The sequence below is a fragment of the Micromys minutus genome (genome assembly GCF_963924665.1).
Source record: "Micromys minutus genome assembly, chromosome: X".
Lineage (NCBI taxonomy): Eukaryota > Metazoa > Chordata > Mammalia > Rodentia > Muridae > Micromys > Micromys minutus.
Genome location: NC_137970.1, coordinates 41,015,773 through 41,038,331, shown reverse-complemented (window position 1 = coordinate 41,038,331; position 22,559 = coordinate 41,015,773). Strand labels below are relative to the sequence as shown.

At 35.8% G+C, this 22,559-nt stretch overlaps 1 protein-coding gene across 1 annotated transcript; it reads right to left on the bottom strand.

Annotated features, from left to right (window-relative positions):
- Positions 1-967: 967 nt before the first annotated feature.
- Positions 968-21,694, bottom strand: KLHL15 (kelch like family member 15; the record flags this gene model as incomplete). The annotated part of the gene is made up of 2 exons (XM_080911026.1): positions 968-2,077; positions 20,990-21,694. 2 exons carry the CDS (start codon positions 21,692-21,694, stop codon positions 968-970), a joined length of 1,815 nt encoding a protein of 604 aa, XP_080767152.1.
- Between the last annotated feature and the right edge of the window lie 865 nt (positions 21,695-22,559).

Genomic DNA, 22,559 nt, shown 5'->3' with positions numbered 1-22,559 from the left:
ATGCAGGGTCAGAGCTTGACACAGACCACTCCAATTCTCACTTAAACAGGGCAACCAACATTAAACAGACTGCAAAGAAAAACATTTTTAAACAAGAAAAGGCATACATTGACATGAAATATTGTTTAGTTTTGAAAACAAAATGTCAAACATTAGCTTTTGTAAATCCATACATGTTTCAGAACTATAAGTTCAAATTTTACTGACCCAGTACGGACTGAACATAGACTACTTTGATACCAAATGAGGACTCCAGTCATTTTAACTTTCTAAAAACATTAATACATTAAAGACATTACATCTAGATTTCAACAAGTATGGCGAACTGTCTGTGCAAGTGCACTAGCTTAAAAATATAGAATCCTAACCACGCATAAAAGGAGTGTGCCTATATATTTATAGGATGTACGTGAGTATGAGTATGCTTTCACTAACGCAATGCACATAAGAGAAGGCAGCTTAGAAATAGTGTTCTGATATAAAAAACTTTTGTAGAAAATTTAAATTTTTGCATTTTCAGCAAAAAAGCCATGCAAAAGGTTAAGAGTTTTAAACTTTTAAATAATAAACCAAAACATATAGCAGACTAAAATAATTGCCAAAAAGTTCAAATAGAGAGGGACTGAATCATATCCAGTGACACTTACTGGGTCTTCTCTTAGAAGATGCACAAATCCTACACTAACATCTGAAATAAATGTTTAAAGCAGAAAATCAACTTCCCAGATAAGTGGAGCAGTATCTAAACTGCTTTGGAAGTAGTTTCAAGAGCTAGTGCTTCAAATGAACTTATTGCATGAGTTTGAGGCCACTGACAGGAAATGAAAGATGCTAGCACAGAATGAAAACTTACAATATTAGACCAATGGCTTCGATAGTAAAACTGGTGAGGTTTCTCTTTATGCTTTTAAACTACTGTATCACAAATGCTTTATTCGCCTTTTTCCTTTTAGGGAGAAAGATGTCATCAGTTGCAACGCCTAACCTCATCCAGTACATAGTCCGGAAAATGTAGGTTGCACACCTGTAAACCATCCAGCTTGCATGGCATCCGAGGGTATTCATCTTCTTTCCACTTATTTTCATCTGGGTCAAAGGTGAGAATGGAATCACTGTAATGGCCATTATAACAAAGGCCCCCAAGGACCATTATCTGTTTGTCCAGCACAGTCACACCATGACCACTTCTACCAATTGGCATGGATGCCAAGATGGTCCACTGATCAGTGTCTGGATTGTATACCTCTGTGGAAGGGCAGCCCTGAGATTCAAAAGAGGCCCTCAAGATCACACAGACACCACCAAAGACATAAAGCTTGCCATTATAAGAGATCATCTTGTGAAAACATCTGGCGTAATTCATCTTGCTCTTATTCTCCCAGCAGTTGGTAACCACTTGAGTTCTCCTGGTCCGCTGTTCTATGGTCCCTTCTTTACTGGGGTCAAACACACACACCTGTTTAGATGTGGAAGATGAAGTGATTCCTCCAGTGATAAACAACTTATTATTGAGCACTGTCCCCTCATGTCCATATTTGTTAACTGGATAAGGATCTACAAATTCCCATTTATCGTTAGTTATATCATATCTTTCTGTGGAGTAGAAAGTTTCATCTCTTGTTCTGCCTGCTACAGCATAAATAAACTTCCCAATGACACCAACAGCAAATTCTGAACGTGGTACAGACATGTCTGCCATACGCAGCCAAGAATTTTGTCTTGGATCATACCTGAACACTTTCGAAGAGGCATGGAATTCCCCATCGGGGCCCAGTTCTTCTCCACCTAGCAGGAACACAAAATTATTGACAATAGCAAGGCAGTCTGGCCTTAGAGGTACTTGGGGGCCCTCCAGTTCCCACCAGACTCTCGGTTTCTTTAACAGGAGTATTTTACTATTAACCATACTATGTCCAATCATTCCTCGGAATACTGTAGTTTGGGGTTTGGCAGAACGAATGCGGCTTGATTTCATGTCCAACAAGGGCTGCTGGTGAACATTTTGGAAGTAATTCAATGCTTGGTCAACTTCGTATCGCAGCTGTCGCGAGTATCTATAGAATTCTGATGTTTTCACCTAGAAATACAAATAAAAAATTCAACCAAAAGATAAAGCATAAACAGAAAGCAAACTATCAATGCCTACTAAAATGATCCAGATATTATTGTAAGACAGACTCCTTTGCTAAAACTGTTTCCTAGCAAAATTATCTACTTTGTTTCTACAAAGCTTTCTCATTGTAATTGTTTTTATAACTTTAGAATCACATATATATGTTCCCTAATCTTTAAAAGTAAAAAAAAAAAATCTCCTTTTAAGGCACAAGTTACTTTTTAAATAAAACGAGATTTATGAAAAAGTCTACCAGACACCTATTGTAACATTAGGCCCTAGGCTACAAGTAGGGATGAGTTCAAATACAGGACTTCAGAGTAGAAAAAGACCACACCTGCAGTTTACTTAAACCAATGATAATACATACCATAAAACAACACCAAAGTGCATCATTTGAGGAGTTATGGTGGTGAGTTAGTGAAAACTTTATATACATACACAATTCCTAGTAGGTTTTTGATATAAAGACTTAGTCTGTTTAATACCAGCCTTGTCTATAGAGCAAGTTCCAGGACAGCTATAGCTACAATGAAACCCTGTCTCAAACAAACACAAAAAGGGGGACTTAGTATGACACCAACAATTCCTAAAGTAATAATTGAGCAGACAATAGGTCAACTTTTTCTTTCTACTTTTTGGAACTAGAACTACCTTAAGATAGCTACTATCAAGATCTTTCAAAACATTAAGCACTACAGGGAGATATAAAGGTTAAGTAGAAGAAGTGGTTTATTTCCTAAAACAAACAGGATATATTTATAAAAATGAAAACATACAAAAATTGGTCAATAGAATCACTTGACAAATATGAACACATCTCTGTATAGTGGCACCTTAGACATAGGTACAAAAACATATCAAACCAACCAAAATACCCAAGAAATATTTTGTAGGGGACTGGAGAGATGGCTCAGCAGTTAAGAGCACTGACTGCTTTCAGAGATCCTGAGTTCAATTCCCAGCAACCACATGGTGGCTCACAACCATCTGTAATGAGATCTGATGCCCTCTTCTGGTGTGTCTGAAGACAGCTTCAGTGTACTTATATATAATAAATAAATAAATCTTTTAAAAATACTTTGTAAAAGAGGATGCTAGACACAGTGGTGGGGGGAGGGGGTTCCTGCTTGTTAATGATGCAGGATACAAGAAGAGGATCTTAAATTTGGGCAGGAGAAATGAAATCTTGTGGAAAGAGAGAAAATCTCTAAGATGAGGGATAGAAATGTAGCTTGGTAGTAGGGTACTTGCCTTCTTCAGCACTAGAAACAATTCTACAGAAGTCCATTACTAATTTGATAATGAAAAAAGTAGAAAAGTAAGAACTTTAATGTGATTTGTGGATTTAAACTTGAGGCATAACACAAGAGCGGTGAATTATCAATGAGAAGAGCAGCTGGCTTAGGAAAGGTGTTCAATTCCCTGGTAGGTAAACTGTTGGCAGGGTGCTGAATGAGGAAACTTCTGAAAATCTGTTGGAAATATAAAATGATAGCTCAAGAAAGTCAAGAGCAGGCAAATGAGCTTTTTCTTCTCCCTTAGGTTTCTTTCATTTATCTATCCTGCCATTAATTCTCCCAGGTAAGCAATCAAAATGAAATGTTTTCTTAACTGAATTCAATATAACTGACTTCCTCTGTAATTCCAGGCATTTCATTTATGCAAATAAGACCATTTCTTTGATATGGAGGTTCTCTCCATGGGCTTCACAAAACTAGCAAAGGCAGAACAGCTTGTCTAACTCCAGAAGGTGGAAAACAGTAGCTGTGTTGGGTACATGTGTAGATCTTGGTAAATTATTCCACCTGTAAGAACAGTTACAATCTCTGACTTCCTGCTAAGAAAATTGATGCTTAGGCTATTAAGTGACTTGCTCAAACTATTTACATAACTAAAAGTGGTAGATCTGGTACTCTAAAATTCATTTAATTTCCAGCTTGTTAGGAATACAGCTTCTGTTCTGTTTTAGGGGAAAAAATCCTTAACATATGCATTAATTTTAAAAAACTAGCAGGAGACTGGACCTAATGATTTTTCTCAAAGAAATTATAACTGTCTTTAATAAAAACTATCACTTGGGAGGCAGAGATAGGTGGATCTCTGTGAGTCTGAGGACAGACAGCCTGGTGTACAATCAAGTTTCAGGAGAGTCGGGGCTGTTATACAGCAAAACCCTGTCTTTAAAAAAACAAAAGAAAACACACAAATAAAACCAAACAACACAAACTATCAGCCATGCCTTGCATGTTAGTTCATGCTTTGTGATCTCAGCTCTTTGGAAGAAGCAAGGGGCTCAGATCTGCAAGGCAATCTTTTACTACAAAGAAAATCTGAAACCGGCCTGGGCTGCTACATGAAAACAATTACAAGGACTATACATTCAGCTCAACTCTTTCTAGCAAAACAACTGTAGAAAAATCCAGCAAATAAAAACTAAATGAATGGTTGCAATAAGGACAAACATAAAGAAGACCTCCGTCTTCTACTAGTTTTACTTCGAATTTAAAAAACACCAGTGAAGAACCGGTGGGGGGCGGGGAATGAGTTTCAATCTCTTATGAAAAACAATGCGATCATGGTTCTGTTTTAGAAATCCTTAAATAACATTTACTAAGGATAACATTATTTATTAGCATGGAAAGATGCTCACATAATATTCAGTCAGTTATGTTACTAAGGACTGAGCTCTGAGGTCCGGAATGCAAGGCAAACATCTGCCAACCTACCAACTAAGGTTCTGCTCACTTTCTGAAGAATAGTGCCCTGGCACTACACCAATTATACACTTAGTTATATATATTTGTGTTAGTATTGACTCTGGAATCTCACAAATATTTTTTATTTTTTGTTTATCATATATCAGAATTATTTTTTTTAAAGAGCTACTTTCACTTCTAAAACAGGTCTCTAGAGAGTTAGGGGTTTGTAGTTTAATAGTAGCACACTTGCCTAGCAAATGTAAGCCCTGGGTTTGATTCCCAGTACCCTGAAAAAAAAAAGATTAAAACCACTAAAACTCTCCTTCAAGCCAGGCATGGTGGCACATGAGTGGGAGCCAGTGTAGAGCCTAGTGAGATCTCATCTGAAGATGGAGGGCAAGCAGCAGACATACTAGTTTACATTTTTATTAGCAAAGACGAGTATTTTTCTATTTTCCCTTCCTATTCACTTTTTCTATAAACTGCCTAAAAGAGTGCTTTATTCATCATTTCTTTACTGATTTGTTGGAACTAAAAGTCCATACTCATGTAAGTCAACAAAAATTAAACATGGTGAAAGCTTAATTCTACTGTCAGAAAGATCAAGACTTTAAGAACATCTTCATCTATATAAGAAAATGGATGCCTGTCTGAGCTACAGAAAACCCTATCTTGAGAAAACAAAAGAGGGATAGACACAGAGATGGATGGATGGATGGATGGATGGATGGATGGATGAAGAAAGACAACACAAAACTAACATGAATCTCAAATTACATATTTAAGTCTCTAATGTGCACAATTTTCAAACAATAGAATTTTGCCCAGCATAGAAATTAGACATCTTGTCAAGCTGTCTTGTCATGGATGGAGATTAATAATTCAATTTTTAAAATGTCTAATTTGAGAACACATTAGCTGTACAACCGTGGACATTTAGTCCTGTCCCTTCCCCTGTTACTGTTGGGTAACAATAGAGTCTACTCGTCTTAACTGTGGCAGATAACTGCAACAACCCATGTGCAAAGAAAGGATTTAGTTTGGTTTCTGTCATGTGCCTGTGTATAAAACACCTCAGCTGCTACATTAGGAGTTAGTCTATAGAGTAAGGCAGAAATGAGAGGAACCTACTTTGGACCAAACCCTCTAGTAGAAATTTGATTAGTGATGTACTAACAGACCACTATTCTACAGAAAGCAGCCTTATTCAGAGATTGAGAAAGGAAAAAACTTTGTAAAAACAGGGAGCTTTCAAGTTTTTTCAAAAGAAAATCAGAAACTTTGGAAGGAAGCTTGGGAAGGCTTGAAAGCTAAAGTATAGTGCTAACTCTTTCAAAACAAACTGATTGGAGGAAAGAAAGTTTTAAAAATCTAACGTGGTACCCAGAGTTATCCGGAATTCAGATGTTAAACAAGCTCATGGAGCAAGCTTATACAGAATAGAAGGAAACTAAGAACGCAGTAAAATATGTTGGTACTTTACAAAATAACAGATACGATGGCTTAGAGGTTAAAGTAAAGAAGAGAAAGTGCAATCTGCCCCCTATGGTACTTAATGTACTAGTAACAACAAAGAGGAAAAGGCCCAGGTGACACCCGCCTTTAATTCCAGCACTTGGAAGAGATAGATGGATCTCTGTGAGTTCTAGATATATATAACAAGTTCCAGGCTAGTCAGAGACCTATCTCAAAAAAAACAAAATTAACAGAATGAACCATAGTATATATCATTATTTTTAATGCTTATACGTGACATGAGAAATGAATCTAAAATGTACTGACAGATGTTCAAAATGTTAAATGAGAAAAAGCAATGAATATTACACATATCCTCAAACAATAAAAATCAGCAGTTGAAAGCATACATGGGGGTTGGAGTTCTGCGTATGTGTTCAATATTCAACTACAAGTGAGCTCCTGGGGACTACCCCCTTTTGATTCTTTCTATATGGGTTGGAATTGGGGTCAGAATGTGCAATTTTTACAAGGATCAGAGGCTTCTTTTGTAAGTATCAGTAAGAAGGTATCTACTTCTCCCAAACCAGGTTCCAAACAACTGGACCTCTGGAGTCAATAAGCCCTTTACCAACAGGAACAATAGATAAGGATTCCAGTGTCTCAGAAGACTAGGCTAGATGACCTGATATCCCCTTCCACATTCTAACCCTGGCTCTTAGAGATCTCAACAAACTGGCCTAGCTTACCTGCTTTGGGAATCATTTTCCAGTCTTGCATTTTATTCCCAATCTTCTAGTTTCTTTGTCCTCTTCCCCATTCATTCTATTGTGCTCCTTTGAAACCTGGGTTCCAAAGAACTTAAGAGATTCACTTCAATTCTATGTTTAAATCTAATCAAACTGTTCTACCTCTAAGCCTCCAATAACAGAATTTATGCCTTTTGAAATAGCCAATTCAAAGACCTTCTAACCAAAGAAATTTAGTTTCTATTTCTTTCAGCCAAAGAAAGTTCTAGAACTGCTTTGCTCTTTCCCCCAAAACTACTTAAGGCTGTGCTCTTTTAAAACTACTTAGTATCCATAAACAAACAATTCCTTCTTTCATTGTGGAGGTAAAACTAATACCTCTACTTAATCTTGGCCTAAGTAATTTTACACACACACACACACACACACACACACACACATGCACACACACACGCACGCACGCACTCTACTTTAAAACAAAAAAATGTAAGAATGAAACTGTATGAAAAAAATCCTTGAAAGTGTATTAATGATGAGATACCCCAAAACAAATGTGATTCATCTTTTCATAAAAAAGGCATTCTCTAATCATTCACTCCTCATGTAACAGCCTAGCCATCTGTATATCAGGTGCTCTCAAAAAGACAAACATAGAATGACAAATCTTTCATTTTTTGAAATACTTTCCTTCTCCATTCATTAAAAAAATGTCTTGTTTTAATACTTAGAAAGATTGTCCTTTCCTATAAGTTAAAATTTTTATTATATAGATGGCAATTTGTTCTAATAAAATCCAGGGACATATATATAACATCTTAAAAACAGCAGTCTGAATCTTTTCAATTTAGTATAATTGTATGCATATATATATATATGCACAATTAGGTAAAAAAGAAATATGACAAAAGATTAATTCTGATTATGGTTCCTTAAAGATGCTGAAACAGAGTAAAAATTATTTCTTCTCAGGCTGGAGAGATGGCTCAGCGGTTAAGAGCACTGACTGTTCTCCCAGAAGTCCTGAGTTCAATTCCCAACAACCACATGGTGGTTCACAGCCATCAGTAATGAGATCTGATGCCCTCTTCTGCTGTGTCTGAAGACAGCTACAATGTGCTCATATACATTAAATGTATTTAAAAAAATTATTTCTTCTCAAAATATTATACAAGCCATTTATTAAACAAGCAAATTTAAAAGGTAATCTGTTTTTATTACCTATAATTTTGAGAAGTGAAATGAACTTGCAATGTACTAGGTAGGCATTTCCCTATTATGAAAGGGAATATAATTTATATTACAGATTTAACTCAAAATATGTGATTTCAAGTATCTACCAAAACTGGCTACAGTCTAAATCCTGGGTTTTTAAGCAACAAATTTAAGATACTATCAGCTATTTCCTGTTTTCACTAGTCCTGATGATCAAACCCAAGGCCACACATATGCTAGGCAAGTTCTCTTCTACTAAACTACGCCCCCTCGGTAATGAAATTTTTAATGTCTAATATATTTTCACCAAACTAAAGAAAATGTTATGTATTAATATTTCAATATAAGACTCTGAACCACACTCCTTTAGATGCTTTCTTCCTCATAGGAAACATTAGCCATATGAACAGATACCTCAGAATGATGGATGCAAAGAGTATCACATGCAAGCATGTGTCTTGGTTGTAAATTGCATCCTAACTTCTCTACTGTGAAAACCTAAAAGTAAAGCACTACTATAGGGCTTATGCTAAAATAGCTCTTACCGTTTAGAAACCATTCCATCTAATTTTGAGGTTTTGGTGGTGGTATCGATTGGCTAGTTTTATGAGATATGGCCATACTATATAACCTTGGCTGGCCTGGAACTATGTAGCTTAGTCTGGTCTTGAACTTTTAGGAAATCCTCAGCTTCCCAAGTGCTAGAAGTGGCGCCATACCCAGTTCATTTGATAGGTTTTGATTGCTAGTAAAATTTGGGATAGTCTTTATGTGTTATACTAAAAAACTACTATGTCAAAGTCTTTATGAAATGCTCAGGGGGTTAAAGGTGTGGTTCAGAGGTAAAGTCCTAGCCTAGCATTCATAAGGCCCTGAGCCTTGCTCTCAGAAGCAGAAAATATTCAGGATCAGAACTAAAGCTGATATATGGTGGGTATCCGTGAGTTCAGGGCCAGCCTGGTCTACAGAGCAAGTTCCAGGACAGCCAAAGCTACACAGGAAAACCCTGTCTCAAAAAAAAAGAGCTAAAAGTAAAATGCCTTTTATTAAAAGCTTTGTTCTAAAAAACTATCATGATGAAAAATAAATTCCATTAGGTTAGGTGTCGGTCCTTTCAGTGATGATGCCCCCATCTCTTAAAACAGTAGAGTTACCATTTAGTGGGCACTCAGGATCAATCCAGCATCTCTGGATTGCTTTAATTTCTCTATAACTTCAGTATGACAGAGTACCATCAGAAACAGTGCATAAAGGTAGAAAATCATCTAAAAACAGCTCAATATTTGAGTATATATCAGATTAAATATTAAATAATCTGAAAGTTAAAAACTAAAATTAAGGTTAATATTTTTAGGGCTGTTTTCTTTCTCCTTTTAAAAAAAAAGTGCAGTGCTCTACCTGCATATATACCTGCATGCCAGAAGAGGGCACCAGACCTCATTACAGATAATTATGAGCCACCATGTGGTTAGTGGGAATGAACTCAGGACCTCTGGAAAAGTAGCCAGTGCTCTCAAACTCTGAGCCATCTCTCCAGCCCAAGTTAATAGTTTTTACTGCAATTGTGCTAATATTTAAATAGCACAAATAAGTTTATTTTCCTATTTGTAGAAATATTTTCTACTATATAAATGTTTTATTTATAAATATAGTAAAGCAAGAAAGCCAAATAAAAGGTTTAATCATAAACACTAACTTCTCAGCGAGTCATGAAGTAGTGCTGAATAGGAAAATGTGTTTCATGTTTTGGTAATAAGTTTAAAATTTAATACTTCAAACCAGGTAGTGGTGGCACACACCTTTAATTCCAGAATTCAAGAAGCAGACAGCGGCAGGTGGACTCTTGAGCTACGAGACCAGTTTGGTCTACAGAGGGAGTCCTAGGACAGCCAGGGGTACTCAGAGAACCCATCTCAAAACATAAACAAAAAATAAATAAGACTTCAAGACCTAAAATAAAAACATCCCCCTTATTCCTAACCTTTTCTCCAGTCATTTTGACATTTGACCTCTTAAAAACTTTTCACTGTGATGGAGGCAAACTCTCTACACATCCAGTCCCCTTTAATCCTTTTTCTGTTTTTCTATCATCTTTTCCAGTTTACTAATAAGGGTTACTTCTCTTACACATCAGCAAAGAGGTCCTTATTCTCCTGATTTTGTTTCATCTTTCTTACTAAAAAAGAGAACACTGAAATGATTTTTCTTTAAAAAGTGTTTCATGCTGCCTTGACTGACGTAGCACTCACTGAGATCTGCCTGCCTCTGCCTCTAGAGTGCTAGGATTAAAGGTATGTACCCCATGCCTGGCCCAATCATCAACTTTCAAACTTCTGTTTTCAACAGATTCCTGTCTTCTTACTACACCCCTAACACACTGCTCTTCCCAAGGCTTGAACAGCACTCAACATCTAGGCTTCTGACATTCTTAAAGAAACTGTGAGCCCAACTGAATCTAAGTCAGAGGTAGGAAAAAAACATTCTGTATAAACAAGCAGACTTTAAAGCCTAAAAGACACTGTGGACTTTTTTTTTCAAACTGCATATGGATTAATTCCAAGCACCTAAGTCTATGGAGCCTGGGAGTAAGGATTAGCAAAAAGTTGACTGATGTGACTCAGACAACTCACCTAAGGTTGGCCTAGTTCCCAAAAGAAATTCCACCCATTTTTGTTTTTTGAAGGGCTAAGTGGGCTGTTTATTTAAGCAATTTCAAGTACTAGCTCCATAAATACTATTTAATATCTGAAGATGATTTTAAACTTTTTCAATCACAACTCAAGCTTATCAGAAATTCTGGTCAAATGTGCAATTTTTTCTTTAAAAATATTTTTACAGGGCTGTAGAAATGGCTCCATAAGTAAGGGCACTTGCTATAAAAGCACAGGAATTTGAACTCTAGTCCCCCAGCATCCTTGTAAAAGCTCAATATGGCCAGCATTTGGGGTGAAAGAAAAACAGGTTCCAGGAGCTCATTGGCCAGACAGACTGTCCAAATGGCAAGCTTTAATTTTATCAAGAGACCTGTCTCAAAAACTAAGGTGAAAAGTGATAGGAGACTTCAGACTTCCTCCTCTAGCCTCTATGTGCATGTGCACAGACATCCTACATAATACACAGACATCCTACATAATACACAGTTAATACACGTGTGCACTTACAATTCCCAAGGATTACTGTCAACTACAATGTTGTTTCTTATGTATTTCTAAAATTGTGAGGGTTGCAGGGAAATTTCCACTTATTCTAGCTCTAACTGAAAATATAAACAAAGTCTTTTCAGAGGTTTTGACTAAATGATGTTAAAATTACAAGTAACAGTTTGGTGGCAGGTCATAAGTTTTACTTCAGAGAAGTACCAGATCAGTCAACATGTTCTAAAACATACATGAAGGGATTCCAGAGAGCAAGAGTACACAGGCTGTGTTTCAATTAATTGAAAATATCGTTCCCCAAGCATAAGATCAAGAACAGTGTTAACACTGTGAATACTGTGTAAGTCAACTATACTGATGGAGAAGCTGTGGGGGTTAGTGTCTAGTGGAGAGCACTGACAGCTACTATATTCTAAGGTGTACTTCAGATACTCATCCTTGAATTCTACCTGTTTCCAGGTGACTTCAGGATGCTTTATAGCCTTGTTTTAAAATGTTCCTTTGGGGGCTAAAGAGATGGTTCAGTTGTTAAGAGCACTGACTGCTCTTCCATCGATCCTGAGTTCAATTCCCAGCACCCACACAGTGGCTCACAACCATCTGTAATGAGATCTAATGCCCTCTTCTGGTGTGTCTGAAAACAGCTAGTGTACTCATATACACAAAATAAATAAATCTTTTAAAAATGTTGCTTTGTTTTTTAGTACGTATGCTTACATGCATGTGGAGGCCAGAGATTGATCTTAGATGTCATTCTCCTGGCATTATCCACCTGTTTTTGAGACAGGATTTCTCACTAGCCTAACTAAAATTGGCAAATTAGGATAGGCTTGCTGGCCAGTAAGTACCCAGGGTTCTGCCTCCTGTATATTCAGATTATAAATGTGTAGATCAAAGCAGACTTTTTATTTCCTCCCTCCAATTCCCCAAATGGGTTCTGGGAATCAAACTTGGGTCCTTATACTTGCATAGCACTTTACCAATTGAGCTAGACACCAAAATGTAAGGTTGTTGTTGTTTGGTTTGGGTTTGTTGTTTTGCTTTGGTTTTTTTTTTTTTTTTTTTTTTTTTTTTTTTTTTTTTTTTTTTTTTTTTGAGATAATACCTCACCATGTAGCTCTGGCTGTCCTGAAACTATGAAGACCAAGCAGGCCTTGAAATCACATAGATCTGCCTGGCTCTGCCTCCTAAGTGCTGGGGTTAAGGTGTGCCCACCATATCTGGCTCAAATTGTAGCTTTTAAATCTAGGTGAGCATTATGACACAGCCTGTAATTTCATCATTCAGAAAACCAAGACAGGAGGATTGTCACAAGTTAAGCCATCCTGGGCTAGAATGAGATCCTGTCTTAAAACATCAAAGTGTTAGAAGCTTTTCTGAAACATTATTTGTACTGACTCTTGAATTAATTTTCACTAATAAAGGCATAGCTTAAACTATCGAAATTGCCAGAGTGATAAACACTCTATTGCAAAACAAAACAAAAAAATCTTTACACAACAAGAAAACTTTGACTATTTTCATGTTACATTTTGTTTTGCATGTACTTTGTGCTCATTGTAACTATTGGGTTTTCGATGCATACAGTCAAACCTTTAAAAAGATCAAGTACTGACTATTCATATAGATTTATGTAAAAATTATTTTAAAATCTGAAAAAAAAGTACTGACAAAAATGTATTGTATAATTTTACGCAAAAATGCTTGAAATCTGTACATTTATCTTTGTTTTGTAAAATAAAGATGTTAAAAAAGATAAACACTCTATTGCATGTATGTGGGGGTATGCATGCCATTGTAGGTGGGTGAAGGCTAGAGGACAATACTCTCTACCATGTAGGTTCCAGAGATTGAACTCAAGTTATCAGGCTTGGCAGCAAGTGCCTTTACCCATTGAACCATCTTGCCAGACTAAAGTAGTAAATAGTCTTAAACTTTTATAAAATAAAGATTTATTAAGTCTAAATATATTACCAATGATAGAAAAGTACTATTCTATGCTCTATAACATACAACAAATATACATTATGACCTTAAGAACATTAGCTGTACATTTTAAAAATTATAACAACTCACCATATAGCCCAGTGGTAGAGTACATGCCCTTGGGTGTGCTAGCACCAAGAAGTTTGTTAAATTTTATATAAATCTAATTTAGGAGTAAAGCAGTGAATTATGCTTAACCAATAAGGGGATAAAACACACTATTGAGTCTAAATATCATGAGGTAGTTCATAAAACAAGTACTTAAAATAAGTATGATGTTTACTTAAAGCAGAACATACCTATACAGTCTGCTTCCTTAATAAACAGCCATTTAAATCAACTCTAAAACTCTAAATAGAAAGCTGGACTAATCTTGTTTTCTATCTTCATAAGACTTAATAATTTTGAAGTTAATTTATATTAATATAGTATTGAGAAGGCCAGAGCATGCTGAGGTTTGCCTTATGAACATTTCTAACTTATGAGGATGTTCCAGGTTCAAAAATGTTAAAATATGGACTTGCATTTGCCTAGCATGTGGAAGGACCTGGCTCACTCCCCACCACCACCAAAATAAAAAATGTTAACATGGCACTAGACTATTTTTTCATTACTTTCTGATTTTTGGAATCAAGATCCTACACTGTAGCTCAGGATGGCCTCAAACTCAAGGCAATCCTCCTGCCTCAGCCTTCCAAGTACTAGAATCACAGGAGTAAGCCACCTATGTCACTATGTTAAAAAAAGTTTGTTTCTAATCAATAATTTAATATATTTGTTACCAATAAGGTCTTCAGTATAAAGTATGTTTGCCAAAATTCATTTACTTAATAATTTATTCTATCTATTTATGTATGTGTGGGCATATTCATGTGGGAAGGTCAGAAAACAACTTTTGGAAGTCAGTTCTCTCCTTCTATCATTTAGGTACCAGGGAAGGAATTCAGGGTGTCAGCCATCTGACAAGCCCAAAATTGTTTCTTGTTTGATTATTCTTTTTAAAGCAGGGCATGGTGGCACATGCCTTTAGTCCCTCCAGAAGCAGAGGCAGGCAGATATCTAAGTTCTATGCTAGCCTGGTCTACAGAGCAAGTTCTAGAACACCCAGGCCTACACAGAGAAACCCTATCTGGAAAAAATGTAAAAGAAAGAAAAAGAAAAGGGAAATAACAACAAAAAAGCCAGCCAAGTACATTGGGTCACAACTGAAATGGTGACACTTAGGAAGCTGAGGTGAAAGGACTGAGTCACAGTCAACTCTAGCCTAGGCTATAAGGTGAGTTCCAGCCAACCCTGGACTACCAATTGAGACTTTGTTACCAAATAAAATTAAAACAGAGCATAGTTTAAATGGTTTAAATCTTTACTGAAATTCATTATGATAACAGGCTTTATCTTTGTTAATGGATGCAAGGGCCATCAAAGCTAGTAAAAAATACATGCCAAAGATATATACTTAAGTAGAAAATTAAAATTACAGTTTAGTTTCAAAACTAAGGATCTGATACAGACAAAAACAGATCATAATTTAAACAACTATGCTTTAAAAAGACGAGATCTAACTTGGACTGTAGCTCAGTAGTGGAGTACATCTTATAATACCTGAAGACCTGGGCTCAACTCCCCACCCAGCATCACAAAAATTTAAATTAAAAAAAAGATTCTGAAATTTTGATTTAATTATATAGGAAAAATGTTCTTTCATACCTTATATTCTTTCAGGATTATGAATTTACTTTTGTTGTTGTTCTTGTTGCTCATACTAGCACTTTAGAATTTCAAAATTCTATTAATAACTTCTAAATGACCCAAGGTGAATCAGCATGCATTACACACCTCCAGGGACTCTCTTAGTCTAGCAGCTTTAAGAAAGATCCTGCAATGAGAAGTAAGCAGACCTGGATTCCAGTCTGGACAGTGTCACTTGATCTGGAATAATATTCCTAACCTTTCTGAACCTGTTTTCTTCCCTATAAAATGGCGATAATATTTGGACTCTATCTATGTGGAAAGCATTTATTTAGTGCACAACCTGGCACAAACGCATATATGTATATGCACACACAAAACACCATGTATGTTTGTCTATGTGTCTATATGTTATACAGTGTTCCAATAAACAGTACAAATACCTTTGAGGAACTCAGGGAATCTGGAAGCCTTGGCCTGTGGTGACTGGCCACAGCACAAATTGAAGCAGTGTGTTGAGCTGAGAAAAATTCAGAAGGGATTACAGGGAATAATGCAGTAGAATAAACCTAGTGATTTCAACACAGCTAGAGGGCATCATTCAGATTCCTGAGATGGACTGGATGGGGTGGAGCTCTTCTTCCCTGAGAAACAGAATGAATACCTCTTTCCCTCCTAAGATGAAATCACCCAGATCTGAAAGCTACTGTTCCAGGAAGAGACTCCTCCCCAAACCTTTGTATAGGTGCTTATTTTCCAGAAGACAGAAAAAAGGATCCTGAAAAAAAAATTCTATATTCATTAACCACTCCATAAAATCCTTAGGTCTTGGAGTTCTTTAACACTTACTATATATAACCATAACCACAGGGTGAGAATTAAGAAGAGGGGATTAAATATGTGGGGGAAAAGGCTGTTTACTATATGCTTCTTCAGAGTTGCCAATGAAAACTCAGTTCCTGAACATTAGAGCAGTATTCTTCTAAAACCAATATAATTCAAATGACAAATGCAAGCCAAAAGATGCAATTTTACGTGCCCCAGTATCCACATTTTTAAAGCACAAAAGGTGAAATGTTCTTTTATTTACTTCAATATACCCAAAGGACAATTTCAACATGCAATCAATCTCAAAATTATTTAAGCCTGGGGATATAGTTTACTACTAGAGCATCTAGCTAGGATCCATAAGTTCCTGGGTTTAATCTTTAGTTCCAAAATAAATCTGAGTTAATTACCATCCTTTTTGTTGCCTTTTAAAAAATAATTCATTCCGGGTTACATCCTGTTTTACATGTACTTTATGCTCATTGTAACTAGTAAGACCTTAATGCACACTATCAAACCTTTGGAAAAAAAAGCCAAGCACTGACAAAAATGTATTTGTATGCTTTTATGCAAAAATGCTTAAAATTTGTTCTTTTATCTTTGTTTTTTAAAATAAATTGTTCAAAAATAAATAAATAAATAATAATTCATTTATTTTGTCATGTGTATGGGTATTTTGCCTGTATCCACACACATATATGTGCACCACATGCACGTCTGGTATCACAAATCCCTTGGAACTGGCATTACAATCAGTTGTGAGCTGCTGCCATGTGAGTGCAGGAAACTGAACCCAGATCCTCTAGGGAAGCACCCATTCCTCTTAACCACTGACGTTTCTCCAGCCCCCCCTTTTTTTGTCATAATGTTTGAACATTGGAGCTCAAGTCACAGTTACACACTGATTTGGATGGTGCTGGAGACTGAACAGAGTATATGCTAAGTTTATGCTCTACCATTCAGCTACAGACTGAAATGTCAGGCTGTTCTTTTTGTTGAGAAGAACCCTTTCAATTTTAACACTTCACATACTCCAAAAAAACTGAAGTGGGCTTTTTGTTTGTTTGTTTGTTTGTTTTGTTTTTCAAGACAGAGTTTCTCTGGGTAGTACTGGTTATTCAGCCCTCTGTAGAACAGGCTGGCCTCCAACACGGAGATCCTCCTGTCTCTGCTCCCTAATGTTGGGACTAAAGGTATGCACCACACTGCCTGCTCTTGTTCTACTTTTTTTTTTTAAGGGAGCTATTTTAGTCACAGAAATGAGCTGCTTAGTCAATCACAATACAAAAAGAGTGGTGACTGGCAATTTCTAAGCCTGATCTGAGCAACTAAGTGGTTTTCCAAGTTTTTCCTCTAATATTACAATATTTTCCTGTAATTGTTCCTGAAAAACCATGATGTTAACATGTAAGTATGTTAATGGGAAGCAAGGGGTATAAAGAAACTAAATAATCAACAACACAAGGAAATAATTAGATATATCTAGAATACAAGCATGTGAAACACTGAGACAACAAATGAATGAGCAGTCTGATCTTTCTCAAAAAAAAGGTGGGGGCTGCTGTGGATTAAGACAGATTAAATATACAAGATGGCCAAAAGCAAAGCATAAACACTGAATTCTAGTGGATTTTGGAGGCCAACTCCAAAACCTTGAATATGTATTAGCAATTTGGTGATGGACCTTAGTGTTATTGCCCCTAAGGTAAAAATAGAATTGTATTTAGATAAGAAAACTCCTTAATCATAGGAGAAATACAGTAAATGTTTAAGAGTGAGGTATTTGTGTTTACAACTTATTTTTCGAAGACTATAAAAATATGGCAAATGTAACAGTAACAGTTTTTTTTTAATCTAGGCAACAGCTGTACACTATACAGGTATTCATTACACTATTCATTCAACTTTTCATATGTTTGAACATCCTTATAACAAACAAGAAAAAGGAGAAACAATTCAAAATTAAAACAAAGACAACCAAATGTACTATGCAAACCTTGATTAAATTTTAGTTCATGAAAAGCAACTAAAAAAGACACCTTTGAAATAACAGAAAATGACCTGGATGTTACATGGTATTAAAGAAATAGTGTTCATTCTCATGGGTATGACAATATTATTTTTGTTATGAAGGATGGATCCTTAATCTTGGGAAATGATAGCTGAAGCTTCTAGCGATGATAGTCACAATGACTAAAACATTCTTTGAACCAGTTCTGGGAGGAAGAAAGGACATATAATAAAGACTATACAATCTCTACCTATCTAGCAAACACGCTAACAACTATTAAGTTACATGGTATGTTTGTTTTGGAATGATCATTCTATTCTTTCAGCTTTTCTGTATGTTTACCCAAGTCTGAAATAGAAAGTTTAAAACACGTAAAAGCTAAAACAAGACCATATTAACATTCCCTGCCAGATGAGGCATGTACATAGAATCTCCACACTTGGTAAGGAAGATGCCCTGAATGTGAGGCCAGACTGGGTTCTAGAACATGTTCAAACCCAGCCTGGGATAGAGTAGGTCTTATTTGAAGAAAAGAAAATGGCCTTGTTTGAGACCTGCAATGTTTTGAATACAAGAAAAATACATGAATACTATTTTAAGCTTGAAATATATATGATATCTAAAATCTTTGTGACAGTGTCTCTCTGTATAGCCTTAGCTACACAGTTTCAGAAACCTGCTGTGTAGATCAGGTTGGCCTCTGCCTATGTGCTGGAATCAAAGGCATATACCATTTTATCTAAAATATTTATTTGTCAACCAAATTCTCCATATCAGTTAAGTTTCTAAAGTTGTATTTCTAGAGATAAAGCCTCTAATCTGCATAACTGAAGTGAGTCTCAGAAAGCTCTGAACACCCCAGAAACAACTCACAGACTGTGTGAAGTTCAAGAAAAAGAAAAGAAAAGAAAAGAAAAAAACCATTATGCTCAATCCTTACACACCAAGAAAACTTCGATTAATTCCGGGTTACATCCTGTTTTACATGTACTTTATGCTCACTGTAACTAGTAAGACCTTAATGCACACTAACAAACCTTTGGAAAAAAAAAAAAAGCCAAGCACTGACAAAAATCTATTCGTATACTTTAATGCATAAATGCTTAAAATTTTGTACATTTATCTTTGTTTTTAAAATAAAGTTGTTCAAAAAAAAGAAAGAGCTTTAGCTTTTTCACTGTGATTTTTAATTTTGGATCATTGATTCTCAGGAGGTTTTATTTTGAAATTAGCTGTTATTAAATGATCCTAGAACAATTATGATTAATGTACTTTGTCACAAATTCACATTTAAAACTGGGGATCTAATTTAATAATGAAACACTAGTTTCAAAGCAAATGAAAAAAATAAAATAAAATAAAACGCCACAAACTGGTTTGTTAAACTTAAATCTCACAAACTATTAGGGCAAGATGACTCAAGTAGAAATGAAAGATTTTATGATTACAAAAAAAAAATTTTCTCCTTAATAGGGTCTAAGAAAGTAGTTCCAAAAGGAAGCCCTAGTAACATTTTATAATGATAAAACCAAATGCCTAGCCAATGGTGATAACCACTATTATGTTGTAGGTACAAAAGGCAATCAGCAAGTTCAACTGTTAAATAGCATTACCTTGTAGCCACTATAACAAATGCCCGTCTTGAACACTGGCAACTGAAATGTAGACTAGCCTAGCAGCTATGCATTTACAAATTAACTGATATCAGTTAACCATCATACTGTCCCACAAGAGAAGAAATTTTACTTTCTATTTCACAAATACTGTCTACTTCTATCTAGATTAAAACTGGGGGGACAAGGTGCTCTGTTTCAGTGGTGAGAAAGCATCTAGATTTAATGTATAAAGACAAAACATGAATCCCTAGGGAAAGAGTGTAATAAGAACAATAGTAGTAAAGGTAGAAAAATCAAAACCTAAGCAGCAAACGGTTTATACAGTTGATATGGAGATGGCTCTTACTGAACAAAGACAAGTAAAATTTTAGTTTCAATTATCTGTCATATTAATAAATTCTGAAAATAAAGATCAAATTCCATTAAACTGAGTTTTCTATTAAAGATGATAATAACATTTCATAGCAATTCAGAAGGAAAAAAAAATGCCAGGCTGCTAAGTGTTATTTAAAGGCACAAATTTGTTTATTTTTAAAATGGCATAATCAAACTGTTTTTTTCCACAAGATCTGGTAACTAAAGCTGAGTGCTTTAGCATAAAGATCTGTCAACCAAGTTTTGTGTGCTTTCTAGAAAGAAGAAAAGATGCAAGAGGTAAACAGAGTCCCAGAGGTAACCATGTGATTAGAAACCAATTAAGTTAAGCAATTACTGAAGCTGTTCTTTCTCCTTTGGGCAAGAATGGATCACAAGTGAGACTCTGATAGAGAAATGAAGATGCTTTTATGCAAAAAAGGCCAAGGTTGTTTTAAAGAAAGTATTTTTAAAAGAGATGTATATAGTAGAATGTACACAGATGTGCTTTATGAATGTAGATAGAGGATTTATGGTCTACTAGTTCAGAAATGTCAAAATGTTTTTAGACATATAACTTGTTTTCATGGTTAACCTTAGTATTCACAGTAAAATGGGGAATAGATATAGGCAAGAGTATGAAAGACTATCACTCTGTGGACTACTGGTTATCAAGAGCTATTTATTGTATGTGCCCTTACTGCATTTTAAATAAGAAAATGCACTTAATGTATATGCACCATGCAGAACTATAAAAATCCTCAATTCCAATTCTAGCATGGATTACTTAAATTATTTTTTAAAAATAATTTTAGCCCACTTCACATTAAGAAAAGCTAAGGTAAATTTGTAGTTATTTGTATCCCATTATAATTCAACCTTAAGGGTACTTGTAAAGTTGAGCTATTCTACTACCTTACCTGGTTTATCCTTCCCACACAAAATGTATTTTTTAAATTCCTAAATGCATAAGATATAACAAAATCAGCATCTTATATATAAAATATCCTCATAAACTACTCCTTTTTGATGCCTGATAAACTCTGGGAATCTTATCTATAAGGACATCTGCTTCAACTAAATTGAGGAGTCCTGTCTACTGCTTTCAAATGCACCAACCTTCTCAAAAACGCTGGATGGAGTCATCAGACAAAACCTGATGTTCTGAATGATGGTATCTGTATGTCTCCACCGTCGTCTATCATGTCGCAGCCAAGACTGCACAGCCTCATACAGCTCTATTTCTGGAAACCTGCTCAGATGATCATTATCCAAATAAGACATGAGCTTCTCAAAGCTCAGATAAGACAGGAAATCAGGCCTGGACATGAGTGGCACGAAGTTGTCTAGCAGAAAGGCATCCAGCTTCTCCCTGACTCCCTCGATGTTAACACCGAAATCATCTAACAGTCTCATAATTTCCGCACAATTTTCTAAGCAGATTTTGGCTAAGAGAAAAGAGCAGCAGAATTTCACCACTTCTATAAGCTGAACATACATTGCTGCCTGGAGGATTTCATGAACAGTATTCATACTTAGTTCTATAGTTCCATAATACATAAACTGAAGAACGTGGCTGAAACCAGTAGCTGTTAGACCTTTCAAATGAATTTTGTCCTGATCTCGTTCCCTCATGTCTGCTGTGAACATAATTCTGAAGTAATCACTCTGTGTGGCCAAGAGGGCTTTATGGGCCTGGAACTGATGATCTTCAATAACCAGAGTGACATCGAGAAGCAATCCCTCTTCATACAGTGCTCTGAACCCAGCAGAGACACTGGTGTCATGGATGGAGGAACAGAATCCTTCCACGTCCCCTGCCATGAATCACCTGGAAAAAAGTAATTAAAGAAAATGGTATTAATCATGACCATACATTGAGAAGGTATTATTAAGAGTTGTAACAGTTTTTATAATATATTAGCTCTACTAGCAAAGTCCTAAGTATATAAATCCTTAAAAAGAAGAAGGCAAGACAACCTTCTATGAAAGTTTCCAAGCTAATATTTATTAAACAGTGGTGATAACCTGTAAACTTATAAACAATACTCACCTATCTAACTGTATACAGTCCAAATATATTCATGTTTCAAAATTAAGAATACAAAATATTTCATGAGCAAACACTTAAAGAAAAGCCAATAAATAGGAAAAAAACAAAAATCCCAAAAATGCCTAGAAATTCATCCCAAAGAAAATAATTGAATAAACATGCCAAGTTGTACAGATAAAATTCTTCTTCCTAGCATTATGCATAATAGACAATTATAAAATATCTAACACAGCAGCATGCATCTGCAGTTCCAACTATAGGAAAGGCTGAAAGAGAAAAAGCCCTCGATCTAGGAAGGATGAAGGAGGGAGAAAAGGAAGAAGGGAGATGGTTGAAGGAACAGATGGAAGGTAATAAACAAAGCTTGCTGAGAATTCAAAGTGAGTCTGAGTTACAGAGCAAGTTCTAGACAAGCTCCTATCTTGGGCTACATAAACAGACCCTCCTTATCCACAAAAAATATTCAAAAGTCTAACACTTATGGGACACATGGAACATACCTATAATCCAAGTACTCAAGAAGCAGAGGCAGGTGGATTGTAGTAAATTCCAGGTACGCCAGGGCTACATAACAAGAGGGTTGACACAGATTATTAAGTAAATATGGCAGCCTAATGGTAGATTAGTCTAACTGGT